The 18956-nt window shown below is 55.9% G+C and overlaps 1 protein-coding gene across 38 annotated transcripts; it reads left to right on the forward strand.

Annotated features, from left to right (window-relative positions):
- Positions 1-1074: 1074 nt before the first annotated feature.
- On the forward strand, positions 1075-18576 carry TPRA1 (transmembrane protein adipocyte associated 1). Of its 38 annotated transcripts, none has more exons than XM_065539092.2 (11): positions 1075-1508; positions 11167-11308; positions 11458-11677; positions 14632-14718; positions 14815-14887; positions 15012-15091; positions 15658-15768; positions 15900-15960; positions 16167-16269; positions 16407-16487; positions 17863-18576. In XM_065539092.2, exons 2-11 carry the CDS (start codon positions 11184-11186, stop codon positions 18128-18130), a joined length of 1209 nt encoding a protein of 402 aa, XP_065395164.1. In that variant the 5' UTR covers positions 1075-1508; positions 11167-11183; the 3' UTR covers positions 18131-18576. The 38 variants fall into 38 exon arrangements, 26 of the variants coding, with proteins under 26 accessions (XP_065395164.1, XP_073889290.1, XP_073889292.1 ...); XM_074033189.1 differs by having other exon boundaries at positions 11458-11590; XM_015431368.4 differs by lacking the exon at positions 1075-1508 and adding an exon at positions 1961-2188.
- The last annotated feature ends 380 nt before the right edge of the window (positions 18577-18956 follow it).

Raw genomic sequence — 18956 nt, forward strand, 5'->3', positions numbered from 1 at the left:
TGGCTATCAGGGAGCCCAGTTCTGTAGCAGCATCTCCTACTGTCAGCCATGGCCACCCCTGAGCCTGATGTAGGGCGATGGAGAACCTGAGAGTCAGATCTGTCCTATTAAGCTACTTTTCATTTAACGTTGCAGATGCCACGCTCTGTCCTGTGTGTAGTGGATACTGCAGTGAATTAGCCACTGCCTCAGTTCTCAAATGGAGAGAGGTGAAATAGATACCTTTGGTTATTTCATAAATACAACAAAATCCCACAGAAACCTAGATATGGGTCCAAAACTCAAGAGAAGAAAATGTAGAATTCTCCAAGTCTCAAAAGGGAGAAAAAGAAAAATAGAGGGTTTAAGATTCTTCCCGGGGCCTGAAAGCTTAAGGAGATGAATAACTCCTCCCTTCTTAGGCCCAAGGCACAAGGCTACTTGTGCCAGCAAGATAGCAGAAGCAGGATAAGAGCCGGCCAGAAGATACCTACCCTGGCTGGAAGACACGTACCCATGAAGATGGAGAAAGAGGCCATCCGGGTACAACGTATCAGTTATGCCAGACTAGGGTACTTCCTGTTTACAGGAGACTATAAAACCTTTGCCCTGTCCTCACTTGGGGCTGATGCCATTTTAGGCCTCAGCCCACCTGCACCCAGGCGCTCATTAAAACAGCATGTTTTTCCACACCGCCTCGTGTTGTCTGTTGGTGCGCTCTCAGGGTTCAAACTGATACAAGAACCTTACAGAGGGTAGTTATCAGGCCTGGTCACACATGTCCCATGACTTCTCCTTCCTGGCACATGGTAGGGTGGCAGTTTCCTGCCCTCTGGAGGCTAGAAGCGGTGGCCAATTGAATGTGAGCGTGAGTGATACCTGTAACTTTCTGGCAGGCCCTTGAGGAGCCACTGGATTCCCCACGGCTCATTGTGTCTGTGGTCATTCGTGATTACGCAGGCCGCCATTGCCCAGCCTCTCTGGCGAATACAGAAACTGAAACTTAGGCTATGCACATTTGGGTGCAGTCCAGGCTGGGAAAGTCCCAGATGAAGTCCCAGAGGATCACAAGGTGGTTTCTTCCCCAATCTCCCTGTGTTTTTAGGACAGGAGCAAGGAGGAGAATGGGACCCAATCTCATTCCAGCCCAGCGGTGCTGTCACGAGGTATGAGTCTTAGGGTGCCTGTAATAACTGGGTGCCTACAATCTGTGCCAGGCTCTGAGTCAGCCTCAAGATGCTGCAGGGGACATCCTGCAGCGTGGCTCTCTTGGCTCTGTCCTCATGACGCTGGAATTCTATAATAGAGTGGGGAGACTGGACGGGGAGGCAGTTAATGAGGACAATCAGGAGAGAATTAAGATGCTTGGAAGGAAATGAGACTGGACAGCTGCTCCAGCGAGGGTGCCCACAAAACCCTCTTGAGGACATGATGTGGCAAGGAGCCAGCTCAGCAGGGGAACAGGCGTAGAGACAGGAGCAGGAACAAGCTTGGAATAGCTGAGGAACAGAAACAGAGACCCGCATGGCGTGAGTATGGTGAATGCAGCATCCATGCCAGGGGATAAGACAGGCGCAATCAGGGAGGGCTTTCCAGAGGAAGCGGCTTGAAGAATTGTGGAAGTTAGAGTTGGGGGGAGGCGTCCTGGCTGTGTCGCTTCCTCATTGCGGGCTTTGGGCAAGTTATTTGACCTCTCCAAGCCTCAGGTGGCCCTGTAAAACGTGACTATAATGACCGCCCAGCAGGGTTGTTAAGAGGAGTGCCAGAGGCCTGGCGCCGCCCCGTGGAGCAGCGCGCTGGGAGGCGGCGTCCCTGCGGCGTGGCGCGGCGGGAGCGCGTGGCGCCGGGGAGGGTGAGGGTCCCCACCCCGCCTTCCCCCCAGCTGAGCTCAGGTCGCCCCGGCGGGGCTCCCGAGGCGCCTCCAGGCGAGGGGGCGGTCCCCGGAAGCTCCGCCCCGACGGTCCGGCTGCGGCCCCGGCCCGGAGGTGGAGCGCGGCTACCGCCAGCTGGTCCACTGACAACTGCCGCCAGCTGTAAGGCGCGCAGGGCGAGAAGTGGCGCGTCCTCAGCTTTCCAGTCTTCGATTCCGCCCGCTTTCCGAGTGAGAAAGGCAGGCCTCTCTCTTCCTTGAAGCAGCGTCGCGCCTCCGCACCCACTCTGTGCTGTCTCTTTAAGAGGTCAGCGGACTGCTCCGCCTCTTGGGAATTTGGTTGGTCTCGCCCACTTTTTTTTTTTTTTTTTCAGTGATGGCTTATTCCTATAGGCTGTTGCAGGTTAGAGGGCGGGCCCGAGTTATACAGGGACTCTGGGACTTGTGGGACTGTGGCCGTTTTCGCAGTTTGGGCTGGACGAAAAAGACGGGTGGCCGCTGTCGGGAAGGGCTGCAGGGTGTGCGAGCTGACCCCGCCTCGCCTTTCCTGCCTAGCCCTCATTCCGCGGAACCGGCCGCGCCCGGTCCTTGCGCGACGCTCCCCGGCCCCGGCCGCCTGGTCAGGCGCTGGAGGCCGGAGTCCCGCGGCCTGTACTGGGTCCGCGCACACCCAGCGGCGGCGGATGGGCGGCCGGGGCGGCCGGGCCTGAGCGCGGCCAGGGCTTTCAGGTAAGGAGGCGGCCTTCTCCCTGTCTCCTGCCGCAGCTAGAGGGGAAGCCCAGCCGCGGTGCTCCTCCTTGCTCCGCGAGCTGCCCCTTGCCGCTCGGGCACAGCTCGGACGGCCGAGGCGGCGTTTGGGAGGGAAGGCCCTGGGTGTGAGAACCCAGGGGAGAAGCGCTGGGCAGTCAGGAGTCGCTCGGGGCGCGGGGTCACGCGAGGCCCGGGAGGGAGCCGCACGCAGCGGCGTTGGGCTTGGCTCCGGCTGGAGGCAGTGCGGGCGGAGATCCGGACCTCGGCGACCCGGTCCGGCGCGGGGTGGCGGCACGGGCTGCAGCCCCACGGTGGCTGTCCGCAGCGGCCGAGGTGCTCCTGAGCCAAGCCTGCGCCGGTTCGGGGCTTTGCTGCCCCGCGAGGGGCAGTGTCAAAGCCTCCGCTCCCCCTGGACTCGGGGAAGGCGGGTGGGGGCTGGCTTTGCGCTCCTCTCTGCAGTGAGGAGGGGCCGCGGGGTCGTCCAGTCCCCAGCGGGGCTTGGCGGTGCTGGAGATTAAGTTGTTTCCGTCATAGCAACCTGTTGAGGGCTGCTCGTGTCGTGCCAGGCCGTGTTCTAGGGGACCGATTCCTGAGCACTCCCTGGATAGAGAGTAGTAAACACCCAAACGCGGCTCGGGCGCTGGAGACAGCTGAGAAGGGAGGGCTTCTCAGAGGAGGTGTCAGGAGAGAGCTAGGGGAGAGCCAGTACAAAGGCCCTGAGGAAGGGACCAGCTCAGCACGTGGAAGGCAACCAGGAGGGCCCGGTACAGGTCAGATTGGGCCCAGGCCTCCCCATCCTCCTGGGGTCTCTGGCTTAGGACAGGGACCACACACCTGCCAGCCCCAAGGCTGAAGGACAACACGGGAAAGCAAAGTAACTTGGCCTCTGCCCTATGGCGCTTCCCCACCATGTCCTTGCTCCAGGGTTTGTAAGCTCAACAGTCCTTTGGGGTGGGAAGCATTGAGGGCCCCTCTCCCCAGGGTTTCCCATCTGGTAGCCGTGGTTGGGGTTTGGTCAATACCGTTGCACAGATGAGAGCAAGGGTCCTATTAACTGAAAGTCAGTGCGGGCCAGGCGTGGTGGCTCACGGCTGTAATCCTAGCACTTTGGGAGGCCAAGGTGGGTGGATCATCTGAGGTCAGGAGTTTGAGACCAGCTTGGCCAATATGGCAAAACCCCATCTCTAGTAAAACTACAAAAATAAGCTGGGTGTAGTGGCACCCACCTGTAATCCCAGCTACTCAGGAGGCTGAGGCAGGAGATCACTTGAATCCAGGAGGCGGAGGTTGTGCGGAGATTTTACCACTGCACTGCAGGCTAAGCAAGAAAGCGAAACTGTCTCAAAAAAAAAAAAAAAAAAAAAAAACCAAAAAAGTCAGGGCTTCAGGTATTTCATAAGCTTTGATACATAATGGCAATCCTGGTATGGCCAGCAGCCCCATAACCCCAGTGGGGTTGCTGGACCCAAGCAGCAGCAGGAGGGGCACCACCTGGGAGCCTGTGGTAAACAGACTGTCAGCCCTACCCCTGCCCTTGGGAGGAGCATCTGCATGTTAACAACACCAGGGTATTTCCCACATCAGGTCTGAGAAGATAGCTCTAGAACAAGCCTGGTGCTCTTGACCCACAGATGGAGAAACAGGCCTGGAGAGGGGTACCTGGCAAGTTGTTGACTGGGGGCCTGGGCTCTGGAGACAGAGCCTGGATTGCCGGCCTGGCAAGTGGCTGCCCCTCTGAGCTCCACGTGCACAATGCGGATAACATAAGTACCTCCCTCCCAGGATTGGAAACCAGGGCACAGAGGTTGGGCACAGAGGTTGCTACGTTGTTGGCAGGGGAGTGGGGGCAGGGAGAGCAGCTTATACCTCCTCTGCCTCTCCTCAGACCCCACAGCAATGGGGGCTTCCAAAGGAGTCCATGGACCTGTGAACCAATTCCTTTCTCTCCTTGCCCTTCAGTCCCTTCTCTGGTAATCCCAGCTACTTGGGAGGCTGAGGTGGGAGAATAGCTTGAACCCAGGAGGTGGAGGTTGCAGTGAGCCGAGATCACGCCACTGCACTCCAGCCTGAGCGACAGAGCAAGAGACTCTGTCTCAAAAAAAAAAAAAAAGAAAAGCAGCAACCACCTTTGTACATGTGTTGCTTTTGTAGATGTTTATCTCCCTGGTTTTGTTTGATTCTTATGGCACCCCTTATTAGGCAGGTGTTTTCCCCATGATATTTGGAGGGGGAGTGACTCACCCAGGTCACACAGCAAGCATGTGGCGGAACCAGCAGTGCAGCCCATCTTCTTGACTCCATAACCTGTGTTAGCTGGAGGTTTTTCAGTGGTAAATTAGAGAAATCAGACTCAAACTGGTCTAGGCAGAAACGGGGATTTGTTGGGATTTATAACTGAAAAATCCAAGGGGGTAGGACTAGCTTTAGGTGTGGCTGAATCCAGGGGCTCCAGTGAGCTCATCAACATCTGTCTCCGTCTGTGTCTCAGCTCTGCACTCCTCCGTGTCGGCTTTACTCTGAGGCGGGTCCCTGAGTGTGAGGTCAAGGTGGTACAGCCCTGACTTACTGAGGTCAGCAGAGAGTGTTTCCTCAGTTATCAATGAGAATCTCCCCTGAGACTTTTGCTCTAATAATTTATTCTAATAATAATTTACAGCAAAAGTCTCAGGGCAGATTTTCATTGGCCAGGGTGATGGAACATCCTGACTAGCCAGGCTTAGATCACAGGTGCATTCCCTGGGTTGTGAAGGGTTGGAGTCAGGCATCCATAAACTTCCAGAGAGTCTGGGAGCTGAGTTTCCACTTCAGGAAAGCAGTACTCTTACCAACTAGCAGGAGGCTGGATGCTGGGCAGGCAAAACCAGCAGAAGCCTACCCCACCCTCCATATCCTGGACTCTGCCTGACTCCCCCATTCTCCTCCCTGCCCCTGTTCCTCCCCACTGGCTTCTGTGCTGCAAGGGGCCGCTCTGCTTCCTGGTGACTGCAGGGTGCCTGGCCCGCACCCTGGCCCTTTCCATCCTGGGGCTGCGTGACATTCCATCCTGAGTCAGAGCTGGTGTTGGGCTGTTAGGACCAGGCATTTGTTCTGCCTGGCTTGGCTTTATAATAGGTGTGGGGATAGCCGGTCACGGTGGCCCACATCTGTAATCTCAGCACTTTGGGAGGCTGAGGCAGGTGGATCACTTGAGGTCAGGAGTTCTAGACCAGCCTGGCCAACATGGCGAAACCCTGTCTCTACTAAAAATACAAAAATTAGCCAGGTATGGTGGTGCACACTTGTGATCCTAGCTACTTGGGAGGCTGAGATGGAAAGATTGCTTGAACCCAGAAGGCTGGACTTGGGAGGCAGAAGTTGCAGTGAGCCGAGATCGCACCACTGCACTCTAACCTCGGTGACAGAGTGAGACTCTGTCTCAAAAATAAATACATAAATAAATAAGAGGGGTGGGGAGGAGAGGGCTGTAGAATCTCCCTCCTTCATCAGGTCGCTAATATTCTCAACTCAGAGTTACAAGTTATTATCTCCTGCCACCAGAAGTCAGGCAGGAGGCCGCACTGCACACCCTCTTCCAGCTGTAAGCTCCTCCATGCTCAGGTGGTGGCCCAGTCCTCCAGGGGTGCAGGAAGACACAGTTCCGGACACCGTGCCCTCTACTGCCCCATGCAGGCGCAGATCTCTCCATGAGGCATCGCATGCCTTTGCCTCAACCAGCTGCTGGCCAGGAGCAGAAGGGCCACCCTTCTTGACTTTGACCAGAGCCACTCTGCAGGGCATGCTAGCTGTAGGGGAGGACAGTTACTCATTTGGTGGACTGTCCTATGCATTGCAGACATTTGGCAGCCCTGGACCCTGCACACAAAAAAGTCCACAGTCCTCCATCCCCTAGCAGTTGCCATGTCAAACTAGAGCAGTGCTCCACACCAGCTCCACCCCAGAGACCACTGGCTGAAATTAATGGAGACTCAATTTCTGGTGCTGGGGAGGGGCCTGTTTGAACACTAGGCTTTATGGAGGGATCCTGAACAAAATAGTAGCTTGTTAGTGAGGAAGAAGGGGACAGTGTCTTGTGGGCAGTGTTGGCCTCAGTTGTAAAACATCCAGTGGCTCAGGCCAGAAACTGTACCATCAGCCTTCTTTGGCCTCTTCTCTCATTCCCTGTGTTTGATCTGTCAGTGGGTCTTGTTGGCCGAGCCTCCCAAAGGTCTCCCAAATCCCTCTGTTCCACCTGCGCTGTTGCCACTAGTGCAAGCCTCTGTCCTCTCATGCCTGGACTGTTGCAGGAGCTCCTCATGGCCTCCCTGTCTCTGCTTCTCCTCCACTTCGTCCCTTTTCACTGGCATCCTGTCCCCACGGAAACCAGACCCCTCACTCCTCGTAACACCCTTCTGGTTGCACTTAAGAGTGAAGTTGAGTTGCATGTGGGACCTGGCCCTGCCAACCTTTCTGGTATCAGCTACCCTGGCCTGTTTTTGCCCTTGGGGCAGGACAAACCTGTTCCCACCTCTGGACCTGTGCATCTGGATCTCATGTGATTCTCCCTGGAATGTTCTTTATCTCGATCTTTCCAAGACTGGCTCCTGCTTATTTATTGAGAGCTGGGCTCAAGATGTCTGACCACCCAGTCCAAGCAGTACCTTTATGTTCATTGGGATTTGGGCTAGCTGTTGCAACAAAGGCTAAGATAATAGATTATTTTTATCTATGCATAACAGCCTCTGTGCAAGCTGTCCAGTACATGCATGGAGTCCCCATTGTGCTGGGGACCCAGACACTTTATTTCTCACTGTTCCGTTACCCTCATACAGGGTTTCTGCCTCATGGTCTGAGAAGGCTGTTCTTGTTCCCACCGTCTTATCCATATTCCAGCCACCCAGAAGGGAGAAGGGCATGACCTGAAATTGGCAGACCTCACTCCAGCCTGGGCAACAAGAGAGAAACTCCATCTCAAAAAAAAAAAAAAAAGGTTGACCAGGTGCAGTGACTCACACCTGTAATCCCAGCACTTTGGGAGGCTGAGGTGGGCGGATCACAAGGTCAGGAGATCAAGACCATCCTGGCCAACATGGTGAAACCCTGTCTGTACTAAAATACAAAAAATTAACTGGGCATGGTGGCACGCGCCTGTAGCCCCAGCTACTCGGGAGGCTGAGGCAGGGGAATTGCTTGAACCTGGGAGGCAGAGGTTGAAGTGAGCCGAGATCACGCCACTGCACCCTAGCCTGGTGACAGAGCAAGACGATGTCTCAAAAAAAAAAAAAAAAAAAAAGGCTTGTGTTAATGAAGGCTGGACTGCTTTGCTCCCCTCCCAACAGTAGGGAAGGACCCATCTTCTTTCTTAGGATCTACTATGTGTCTTTAATATTCCCCATCGCTTGAAGATTGCAGCTATGGCCTCGTTTTATTATTTTTAATTAATTCTTTTTTGAGGCGTGGTCCCACTCTGTCACCCAAGCTAGAGTGCAGTGGCACGATCATAGCTCACTGCAGCCTTGAACTCCTGGGCTCAAGCCATCCTCCCATCTCAGCCTTACTATTAGCTGGGACTACAGGTATGCACCACTATACCTGGCTAATTTTTGTATTTGTTTCTTTTTTTTTTTGAGATGGAGTTTCACTCTTGTTGCCCAGGCTGGAGAGCAATGGTATGATGTTGGCTCACTGCAACCTCCGCCTCCTGGGTTCAAGTGATTCTCCTGCCTCAGCCTCCCGAGTAGCTGGGCCCTTTACAGGCATGTGCCACCATGCCTGGCTAATTTTTTTGTATTTTTAGTAGAGACAGGGTTTTCCCATTTTGGTCAGGGTGGTCTCGAACTCCTGACCAGGTGATCCGCCCGCCTTGGCCTCCCAAAGTGCTGGGATTACCGGTGTAAACCACTGTGCCTGGTCCTAATTTTGTATTTTTTTTTTTTTTTAGTAGAGGCGGGGCTTCTCCATGTTGGTCAGTCTGGCCTCAAACTCCCAACCTCTACACCTACCTCAGCCTCCCAAAGTGCTAGGATTATAGGTGTGAGCCACTGCGCCCAGCCTTTTTTTTTTTTTTTTTTAAGACAGAGTCTTGCCCTGTCGCCCAGGCTAGAGTGCAGTGGCACGATCTCAGCTCACTGCAAGCTCTGCCTCCCGGGTTCAAGTGATTCAAGTGATTCTCCTGCCTCAGCTCCCAAGTAGCTGGTATTACAGCTGCACGCCACTGTGCCCGGCTAATTTTTGTGTTTTTTAGTAGAGATGGAATTTTGGCATGTTGACCAGGCTTGTCTTGAACTCCTGACCACAAGTGATCCGCCTGCCTTGGCCTCCCAAAGTGCTGGAATTTCTGGTGTGAGCCACTGCGCCTGGCCAATTTTTGTGTTTTTTGTAGAGATGAGGTCTTGCTATGTTGCCCAGGCTGGTCTGAAACTCCTGAGCTCAAGCAGTCCTCCCTCCTCAGCCTCCCAAAGTGTTGGGATTGCAGGTGTGAGTCACTGCACCCTGCTGTCCTTATTGTTTAGTTGGGGACCTGATCCCAGAGCCAGTGAGTGGCCCACTGGAGCAACCTGAGCCCCAGCCCATGGCCCACCCCCTTCAGAGTCTTCCCTCCCTTTCATCCAGAGGTGTTCTGGTGTTTAAGGGCTTGGACCAGCAATGGGAATATTCCTAAGTTCCCCCAGCCCTGTCTTGGGCTGCTGTTGTTCAGGGATGGCTTTGGCAACAACAGAAGCAGGTCTCCTGTTGCGTTTCTGCAGACCTTGCTGACAGGCATGCAGCTCACTGGGCAGCTCCTTGCTGAAGGGGAGGCCTGGGCCCTTGATATGTTTCCAGGACACATCTTTTTTTTTTTTTTTTTTTTTTTTTGAGATAGAGTCTCGCTCTGTCGGCCAGGCTGGAGCGCAGTGGTACCATCTCGGCTCACTGCAGCCTCCGTCACCTGGGTTCAAGCAATTCTACTGCCTCAGCCTACTGAGTAGCTGGGACTGTAGGTGCATGATGCCATGCCCAGCTAATCTTTTTTTTTTTTTTTTTTTTTTGTATTTTAGTAGAGATGGGGTTTCACCATGTTGCCCAGGCTGGTCTCGAACTCCTGAGCTCAGGCAATCTGCCCGCCTCGGCCTCCCAAAGTGCTAGGATTGCAGGCGTGAGCCACTGTGCCCGGCCACATCTTTTTTACTTTTTAAAATTTACTGAAGTGCACCTACGACTTAGGAGTCATCAGTGTGTGGCTCAATGAATTACCACACAGTGAACACGCCTGTGTACCCACCACCTGGATCTGACAACCAGAAGCTGGCATGCCTCCCCCAATTACCACGCTCTTCATCTCCCCAAAGGTGCCCCGTCTACATTTGTCCACGGATCGTATGCCTGTTGGCCCTTGTGCCTGGCTTCACGCTATATCACTTCTGAGAGTCATTCGTGTTGCCTGTAGCAGTGGGTCGTTCTTTTTATGCTGTGCAGTGTCGACCACTTATGCCCATGCTCTGGGGCTGCTTCCCGCCTGGAGCTTTCATCCACAGGCTTTATGAGCATTCCTGGTGAAGCAGAGTCACAGGCATCTGGCCCAATCTGTTCAAATCATTCTAAATATTGGCATATGTTATGTTCTGGTACCCCAGGCCACACCTGGATCACCCCAAATTCCCTGCGGAAGTACCTGTTGCTATTCCCTGAGAGTCCTCTAGCTCAACAGTCTTGGTTTTCTGACCAGACCCTCAGTCCTCCAACCCCAGAGTGGTTCCCAGGACCCCAGACCACCAGCTCTCCTGTCTTCCAGGCTAGACTCAACCTCTCGTGCTCAGAGTGTCGTGTGGGCCCCTGCCTATGGGCCCACCCTGTCCCTGGTTTCACCCTGTAGCCTGACCATTGCAGACACAGCTTGCCCTGCCCCTCTGTGGTATAGCCTCTTCCCCCATGCCCATCTCCACTTGGAGACCTCCTGTGCATCTCCCAGGCACGGCTCAGTGTCCCCTCCATCTTTGTCTGTGGTGGCAGAGGGAGATAAGGGCCAGAGGGTGCAACTGAGGAGGGCATGGTGCCCAGCTGTGGCCCTCAGCAGTTCCGTGGCCTCATACGAGTCAGTGGCCTCTGAGTTCTGCATGGTGTGGCGGGTCGGAACCACGGCTGACCGCTCCCAAGAACTCCCCGTGTGTGTCTTGTTTGAGGCACTTGGCATCACCACCGCCTTACTTGTTACACCCATTCCATGGGTGGGGGACACAGGCATGGAGAGGACAGGAAGGAAAGGGCAGGGCTGGGCTGTGAACCCAGAGCCTGTGCTCTCACCCATGCTGCTCTCATGGGCCCTCAGGACTGAAAGGAGCCAAATGGCTGTGCCTTACACAGGAGGTGCTCAGCTGAGGGGGTGGCTTTGTGATTGTTTGCGGATCGTGAGATAGAGCCTGAGATGGGGGATTGGGTCGTGACCTGTGTGGAGTCCCACACTGAGTTGCAGTAGGTAGGGAGGGTGGTTTACAGGGGTGCTCTGTGCAGCCCCTCTGATTTTCCCCTGGGAGTCCCAGGTCCAGAGGAAGGAGGACAGTGGCCCAGGCCACACAGCTCCTGCACGGCTCACTGGGTGACTCTCACTCCCACAGGGCTGGCTGCTGGCAGAATGGACACCCTGGAGGAGGCGACTTGGGCCAATGGGAGCACAGCACTACCCCCACCCCTGGCACCAAACATCAGTGTGCCTCATCGCTGCCTGCTGCTGCTCTATGAAGACATTGGCACCTCCAGGTGAGGCAGTCACAACACTGGGCAGGCTTGCTGAGTGTCAGTGGCTTTTCCTGGAGTCGGGGAGTGGTGAGGGTGGGCCAGACTGTGTGCTGGAGAGAGGGTGCATATGTGGCCTCGCCAGTGAGCCAGCTCCTGTGCCTGTCTGCCAGGGTCCGGTACTGGGACCTCTTGCTGCTCATCCCCAATGTGCTCTTCCTCATCTTCCTGCTCTGGAAGCTTCCATCTGCTCGGGCCAAGATCCGCATCACCTCCAGCCCCATTTTTATCACCTTCTACATCCTGGTGAGTTCACTGCAGTTGACAGAAAAGCCAACGACACAACTGAAACAAAAAGGAATTAGCTGCTTCTATAATGAAAATGAGCTTCAGGTATGGCTGGATCCAGGCAGTTAAATTTTGCCGTTAAGATCTGTTTCTGCATCTCTGCTGTCTTTGGGACTTATCTCTGATGAGTTCCCCTCATATGGTGTCAAAGATGGCCAAGAACAGCTTTGAGCTAACATCCTGCCTCTACAACTCAGGCAGACAGTGCCTGTTTGCTGATAGTGCCAGTGTAGACCTGGGATTTCCTCTGACTGGCCCACCTAGGATCCCATCCTCATCCCTGAGCCAAGCACTGTGGCTAGGAAGGAAAGGGGCTCTGTGAAGCTGGGAGGGCAGCATCAGCTCAGCCGGACCATGTGGACTGAGGGAGGTGGTCCCTACAACAGAACTGGGGAGCTGATACTAGAGGGGAGGGGAATGGATGCTGGGTAGGGAAAATGCCCACTGCATCCTCCAACCTTTCGTCCCTTATCTGTCCATTCTGTGAAACCTCTTTGGAGAAGACATCTTACTTGCTGGGAGAGCCTGCATTCTCACCACTTGGTGGTCCTGGCACATGTTGCCTGGGGAGAGGTGTCAGGGCTGTGGTTGAGAAGGCAGCTCCAAACGTGGGCTGTCCCGTTACAGGCTCCAGGTGTAGGCTCCAGGTGTGGGCTGTCCGGTATAGGCTCCAGGTGTGGGCTGTCCAGGTATAGGCTCCAGGTGTGGGCTCCAGGTGTGGGCTGTCCAGGTATAGGCTCCAGGTATGGGCTCCAGGTGTGGGCTCCAGGTGTGGGCGCTGAGTATAGGCTTCAAGTGTGGGTTCCAGGTGTGGGCAGTCTTGATGCAGGTTCCAGATATGGGCCGCAGGTCTGGGCTGTGCAGGTGTGGGCTGCAGAAGGCTTCAGGTGTGGACTACCCAGGTATGGGCTGTCCAGGTGCGGGCTTCAGGTATGAGCCGTGTAGGTAATGGGCTTCAGGTGGGGGTTATCCAGGTGCAGGCTGTCTGGTTGGGGGCTGTCAGGTGTAGGCTTCAGGTATGGGCTGTTCAGGGACAGGCTATCCAGGTGTGGACTTCAGGGCTGTCCAGGTGCAGCCTGTCCAGGTGTGGGCTGTCCAGGTGTGGGCTGTCCTGGTGTGGGCTTTCGGTGCGGGCTGTCCAGGTATGGGCTTCGGGTGTGGGCTGTCCAGCTCCCTTCCTTCAGGGCGCCCTTACCCTGCCTGCAGGGCCTGCCTGGCTAGAGTCCACCCTTAGATACCACTACATGAGAGCCGAGTGGCTCCCTGGTCGCCTCTTTGTGGTCTAGCCCAGAACTTCCCAGTTAGAGGAGTGGGCTGTGGGCAGGCAGAGAGACAGACAAGGGACTGGGGAAGCCTGGAAGCTGTAGTGGCCTGATGTCCCTTACTCCTGCAAGATGGTGATGGACAGGACTGGGAACTGAGGCCTGCTTTCTTCTCTGCTTCTCTCCCCATTTACTTATTTGTGTATTTATTCAACAGATATTAAACATCTACTGTATGCTAGGCAGATGTCCTTTTGTGGGGTAAGGGGGAGTGCAGGCAGGAAGAAAGAGCCAGGGCTAAATGTCCAGGAACATAGAACAGGGCCCAGCCCATCAACTTTTGAGGACTTTGTCCTAAACAGTTCAGGAGGCAATGGTAAGAGTGGACTCAGGAAGTCCAGCTCTGAACCCCAGCCATGCTGCTGTGTGACCTGGAGCCAGTGGCTTGGTCTCTCTGTGCCCCAGTGCCCTTCTGCGTAATAGATGTTGATCTGCTTTAGCTATGGAGTTCGTATGAGCACCTATGAGGTCATCTGCATAGCTGCAGCCCAGTGGGAGCTTGGCATACAGTAGGCGTTTGGCAGTTTGTTGCTTTTGCTGCCTGCCCTGCTGACACAATTTCTCATGGCATAAAAGACAGAGTATATATGGATCTGGGCATGTGTCAGAAAACCCAACTGAGACTCACAGAAGCCAGTTTCTGACTGAGAAACTGGGCAGTTCCTGGGCCTCAGGCACAGCAGGATTTTGGGGCACAGCAGTGGTGCTGGGGCACCATCTCCATCTCCCACTTAGCCTGAGATCTCCCCGATGGCCCTGCTCTCTTGCCATCTGCCCTTGTGGCAGCAGGGTGGCGTCCATGGTTCCAGGTTTGCATGCCCTTGGTCTGCCTTTCCCAGCAGTTGCACCTGACATCCTGGTTCTCTCTCATGGGGCTCCCGTGGGTCCCAAGCACTTCCCTGAACCAGCCCTCAGGCCAGGGGAATGACACACACCACTGGCCAGTGCTGCGTCCTAGGCCCATCCCTGAAGCCAGGAGCGGGGGACTCAGCCTCACCTGGAACCACTGAAGTGGGGGTGAGGAGGGAGAGGAAGGGGATGGATATACCAGGCCGATAAGTGCCACAGATGCTGAGCAGGCCCTTTTGCGAAACCTGCTGGGCCGGTGGCTTCCCTAGAGGTCTCCACACCTGTTGTCGGTGACCTTTCGCCTGGTCCCGCATGCCTCAGAATTAAAACCATGAATATGATAATAACAGCAAATGTATACTTGGCCCTTCCTGGGTGCCAGGCAGTCTTCTGCTGCATCTGTTAACCCATTTGACCCAACAATCAAATGCAGTAGGTTTTGTTTCTGCCCCCGTTTTATAGATGAGAAAGCTAAGGTACAGAGCCAGGAAGCAGCAGCCTGCTACTTGTGATGTGAACCTGGCCCATCTGGCTCCACCGTGCTCACCCCTACTCACCAGCCCAAGGCTGTTGTTCCTAGCCAGGAAACTGGGGCCCCAAGAGGGGAGGGCCAGGCTGGAGGTCACCTGCAGTTGAGGGTCTGCAAGTCTGTGAGCCTTGCTCCCTGGAGCCTGATCCCCACCTCCCTGTGTCCCACCCTGACTTGCCCCTTCCTCCTTTCCAACCTCAGGAACCAAAGGCTCCTATAGATATGGGGATGAGCTTACTGCCCCTGCCGATGCAGAGGCTCTTGTTCCCTGACTACCACGCCACTCCCTTGCCCACCAGGTGTTTGTGGTGGCACTGGTGGGCATTGCCCGGGCCGTGGTATCCATGACGGTGAGCACCTCGAACGCTGCAACTGTTGCTGATAAGGTGCGGCTGGGCCCTCTGAGGGAGGCCAGGGAGGCCTGGCCTGGGGTGGGCTGGGGATGCTGGCCTGGGCTGACGCTGTGCCCACTCTGCGTGCAGATCCTGTGGGAGATCACCCGCTTCTTCCTGCTGGCCATCGAGCTGAGTGTGATCATCCTGGGCCTGGCCTTTGGTGTGTGTACCGCTGGGCTCCGGGGCCCCGGCAACGCTCTCCCCTGCCCCTCCCTGGCTGTGGGCTGACTCTGGCGTGGTCACCTGGGCTGGCTCCTGCCTACTGACCAGCACGTTTCTTCCAGGCCACCTGGAGAGCAAGTCCAGCATCAAGCGGTTGCTGGCCATCACCACAGTGCTGTCTCTGGCCTACTCTGTCACCCAGGTAAGAGGGTGGGTTTGGGCAGGAGATGCCAGGGGTCAGGGCACCAGGCACCCACTGCTTCTGGGCTTGGGTGAGGTTTCCAGTCTTTGTCACCTTCAGAGTTCCCAAAACTTTGCACCTGAGAAATCACATGGGATGCTTGTTACCGAGGCACATTCTGGGGTCCCCTGGAGATTCGGATCCAGTAGGCCAGGGCACCAGGGCGGGAGGCTCAGGACTTGCCATTTTAATAAGGAGTTCAGGTAGGGACAGTGCAGGTCCGCAGACCTCCCTGAGAAGCATGCATCTAGAGGCCCCTTTCTTGGATTGGGGGGAGGTACTGCACCTCGTCCATCTCTGCCCCCTGCCCCATGTGACTCAGCCCAAGACTGGGCCGGCTCCGGATGCTATAATCAGGTGGGCAGTACGTGGCCTGGGAGCAGGCTGGGGCAGGTGACTTGAGGGTCAGGCCAAGAGGCTGGACTTGGTGTGGTAGAGAGCTTAGGGGGCTTTGCATCAGGGAAAGCCCCTGGGAGGGAGGAGCCTTGAGATCCTCTCCCTTCATCCCTTCCTGCTTGCCCCTGCAGGGCACCCTGGAGATCCTGTACCCTGATGCCCATCTCTCAGCTGAGGACTTTAATATCTATGGCCATGGGGGCCGCCAGTTCTGGCTGGTCAGCTCCTGCTTCTTCTTCCTGGTGAGGTTCAGGCTGGGGCAACTGGGGTGGCTGGGGCCTTAGGGCCAGGTAGGGGATTGGATGCCTGGGTTTCTGGCTGTGGGTCAGGGCTGGCGCCCCCAGCACTGTCTCAGCCCTGCCTGTCTCTGTAGGTCTACTCTCTGGTGGTCGTCCTTCCCAAGACCCCGCTGAAGGAGCGCATCTCCCTGCCTTGTGAGCAGCTGGCCAGCAGCTCTGGGACAGGCGGGGACGGGAGGGCATCTACTGGGCCACTGTGGCTGGGAGCTGGAGAGCCCTGGGTGAAAGGGAGGCCTAGGGGGGCTCCGAGGGACACACCAGGCTTGAGGGTGGTAGGTGCTGGAGGCAGAGTCTGGCCTGGCCAGGGTGGGACCTCACGACCCACCCTGTCTGGCCCCCAGCTCGGAGGAGCTTCTACGTGTATGCGGGCATCCTGGCACTGCTCAACCTACTGCAGGGGCTGGGGAGTGTGCTGCTCTGCTTGGACATCATCGAGGGGCTCTGGTGCGTGGGGGCTGCAGGGTGTCTACCTCGTGGGGGCATGGGAAGTGGGCGGCAGGGTGTCCACCCACTGGGGGCATGGGGAGGTGTGGAGTCAGCATAGGGCTGGGAGGCCCTGCGCTGACCTGTCTTCTCCGCAGCTGTGTAGATGCCACAACCTTCCTGTACTTCAGCTTCTTTGCTCCGCTCATCTACGTGGCTTTCCTCCGGGGCTTCTTTGGGTGAGTCTGTGGCCGCCGGCGCCCCCGCGTGGCTGCTAGCGGAACTGCGCCTTCTTCCAGAATGGGTGTGAGGATTGAAACAGAGGGGCTGTGTATGCATTCAGTGTGCATGCGCATGCACATACTTGCACATGGGCACATGCCTACAGATACACATGCACATGCACACAGATATATGCACACTTACCCACATGTGCATGGACACGTGCACATGCACGCACAGATGCACAAGCATGCACACATGCACAAACATACACATACGGATACACACGGGCACATGCACACAAACATGCACGCCCACATGCATGCATACACACATGAACACACAGGCGCTCAATATATACATACATGTAGATATATGCACATATACATATATACATATATATATATGCACATTGTATGTACAGTTCACACAGACATACTCTCACCATGAGAGATAGAGTGACTGCACGTTGTCCTACATTGCTGGTTTTTATTTAATAATATATGAAGTCATTCATTCGCAAGCATTCATTGAACACCTACTGTGTGCCAGACACTGCTAGAGCCAGAAGATGCGAGGCCCACAGTGGATGCAAATCCCTGTCCTCATGGAGCTTGTACCCTGCTGGGGGAAGACTTAAGTGGGGAGCAGGTTTGGGGTGGGAAGTCAGTTGGATTCTCTGGGGGTGAGTACACTGCTATGCACATGTGCATCTGCAGAAGCATCTGTGAGATGGGATGCTGAAGACGTGGGATTGGGGGTCCCACTCCAGGCCTCTAATGTGGTCGGAATGTGGGTGCTTTGCCCCTCCTTTCTCACCTGCCAGGTCTTGTGGGGAGGGGCTCAGCCTCCCCCCGGGTGAAGCTGGCAGAGGGTCAGACTGGCCCACAGCCACAGCTCGGATCTGCAGACACAATTTCTCTCCTGAGCCTCAGGCTCCTTTTTGTAAATTGGGTGTAGTGTGTCCCCCTTGGAGAGTTACCCTGAGGACCGAGGGACCAGATCAGGGTGGAGCAGGCAGTAACATGAGCAGCAGGGGTCAGAGGAGTGGGGCGGAGGCCACAGCCAGTGTTTCCTGAGTGCTTGGGCAGGCGCTGTTGAAGGCTCATGATTTATGTCGTTCTTCCTCCACACGGTGTCCACGCACCCATTTCACCATGAGGAAGCAGGCACAGAGGCCCCCTGCCTGAGCTCACACAGTCGGGGGAGGAGGGCTGGGTTCCAAAACAAGTCTAAATGGGCACCGGGGTCCAGCTGACAGGCCTACTTGGGGTGGGTGTCAGGCAGCTGTTGGCCGATTCCTTCCTTATCTGGTGGCCCCATTGGCCTGGAGGGAAGACTGTTCCTGAGTCACTCAGTGAGGCTCCTGTGCCCCTGTCTCCCTCCTGTCAGCTCAGAGCCCAAGATCCTCTTCTCCTACAAATGCCAAGTGGACGAGACAGAGGAGCCGGATGTACACCTACCCCAGCCCTACGCTGTGGCCCGGCGGGAGGGCCTGGAGGCTCCAGGGGCTGCTGGGGCCTCAGCTGCCAGCTACTCAAGCACACAGTTTGACTCTGCGGGCGGGGTGGCCTACCTGGATGATATCGCTTCCATGCCCTGCCACACTGGCAGCATCAACAGCACGGACAGCGAGCGCTGGAAGGCCATCAATGCCTGAGAGCAGCTGCCAGGGCCTGCAGAGGACAGGCCAGAATGGAGGCCAGCAGGTCCAGAGTCCCCGGGGGAGGAGGACCAGGTCAAGGGACCTTCTGTGGGCGGTAGCCTTGTGTGGCCCTGTTCCCACCATGAGTCTGGAGGCCCCACCTCCCTGGGGCTCCCAATCCCCTTTGCCATCTCTGCTCTCACTGGGGACTCTCCTCCCTTCCCATCTGGTCTCATACTGCTCAGCGACATGGCCCAGGCTTTCCTTCCAGGGCCATGCTTGGCAAGGTTGGCTGAGGGCACCCTCCTTCTCTGCATCCTTGGCACGAGGGCAGGGCTGGCTCTCCCAATGCCTCCATCCCATCCCCATGGTGCTTTGGCCTCCTCAAAGCCCACTGTGGTAGATGGACTGAAGTGTGTATATTTTCTTGATCTATTTTTTAATAAAAATGAAAAGGAGCAGAAGGTGCTAATGTGGAGGTTTTGCAGGAATACTGGTGCTGGTTCCTTTCAGGAGCCTGAGGGCTGGGTGAGGGGCTGGGAGGCTCAGGGGGCCTCTGTTTGCTCAACTAAGGAACAATCCCCATTGCCCAAGCCGTGGACTGGCTGCTGGGGAGGTGGAGAGAAACAGGATCCCAGCTGCCCCTGCTCCTGGGCCCATCTGAGTCGTGGGGACAGACATTGGAGAGAGAGGAGAACTATGTTTTGTGAGCCAGCCCCTCTCCCTTCTGTGTCAGAGACACACACTGTTGTCTTGAGCAGCGGGTTCCCTCTGCTCAGCTCCAGTAAAACTCAGAATGGACTTACTATTGCCATCTGTAAAATCCGGAGAAGACGCATCC

The sequence above is a fragment of the Macaca fascicularis genome, chromosome 2 (assembly GCF_037993035.2).
Source record: "Macaca fascicularis isolate 582-1 chromosome 2, T2T-MFA8v1.1".
Taxonomy (NCBI): Eukaryota; Metazoa; Chordata; class Mammalia; order Primates; family Cercopithecidae; genus Macaca; species Macaca fascicularis.

Coding starts and splice junctions, on each gene's coding strand:
- TPRA1 (XM_074033182.1), top strand. CDS start 10,897: ATGGCTGTGCCTTACACAGGAG. Junction 14,719..14,814: donor CTGCAACTGTTGCTGATAAG/GTGCGGCTGGGC, acceptor CTCTGCGTGCAG/ATCCTGTGGGAGATCACCCG. Junction 15,769..15,899: donor GCTCCTGCTTCTTCTTCCTG/GTGAGGTTCAGG, acceptor CTGTCTCTGTAG/GTCTACTCTCTGGTGGTCGT.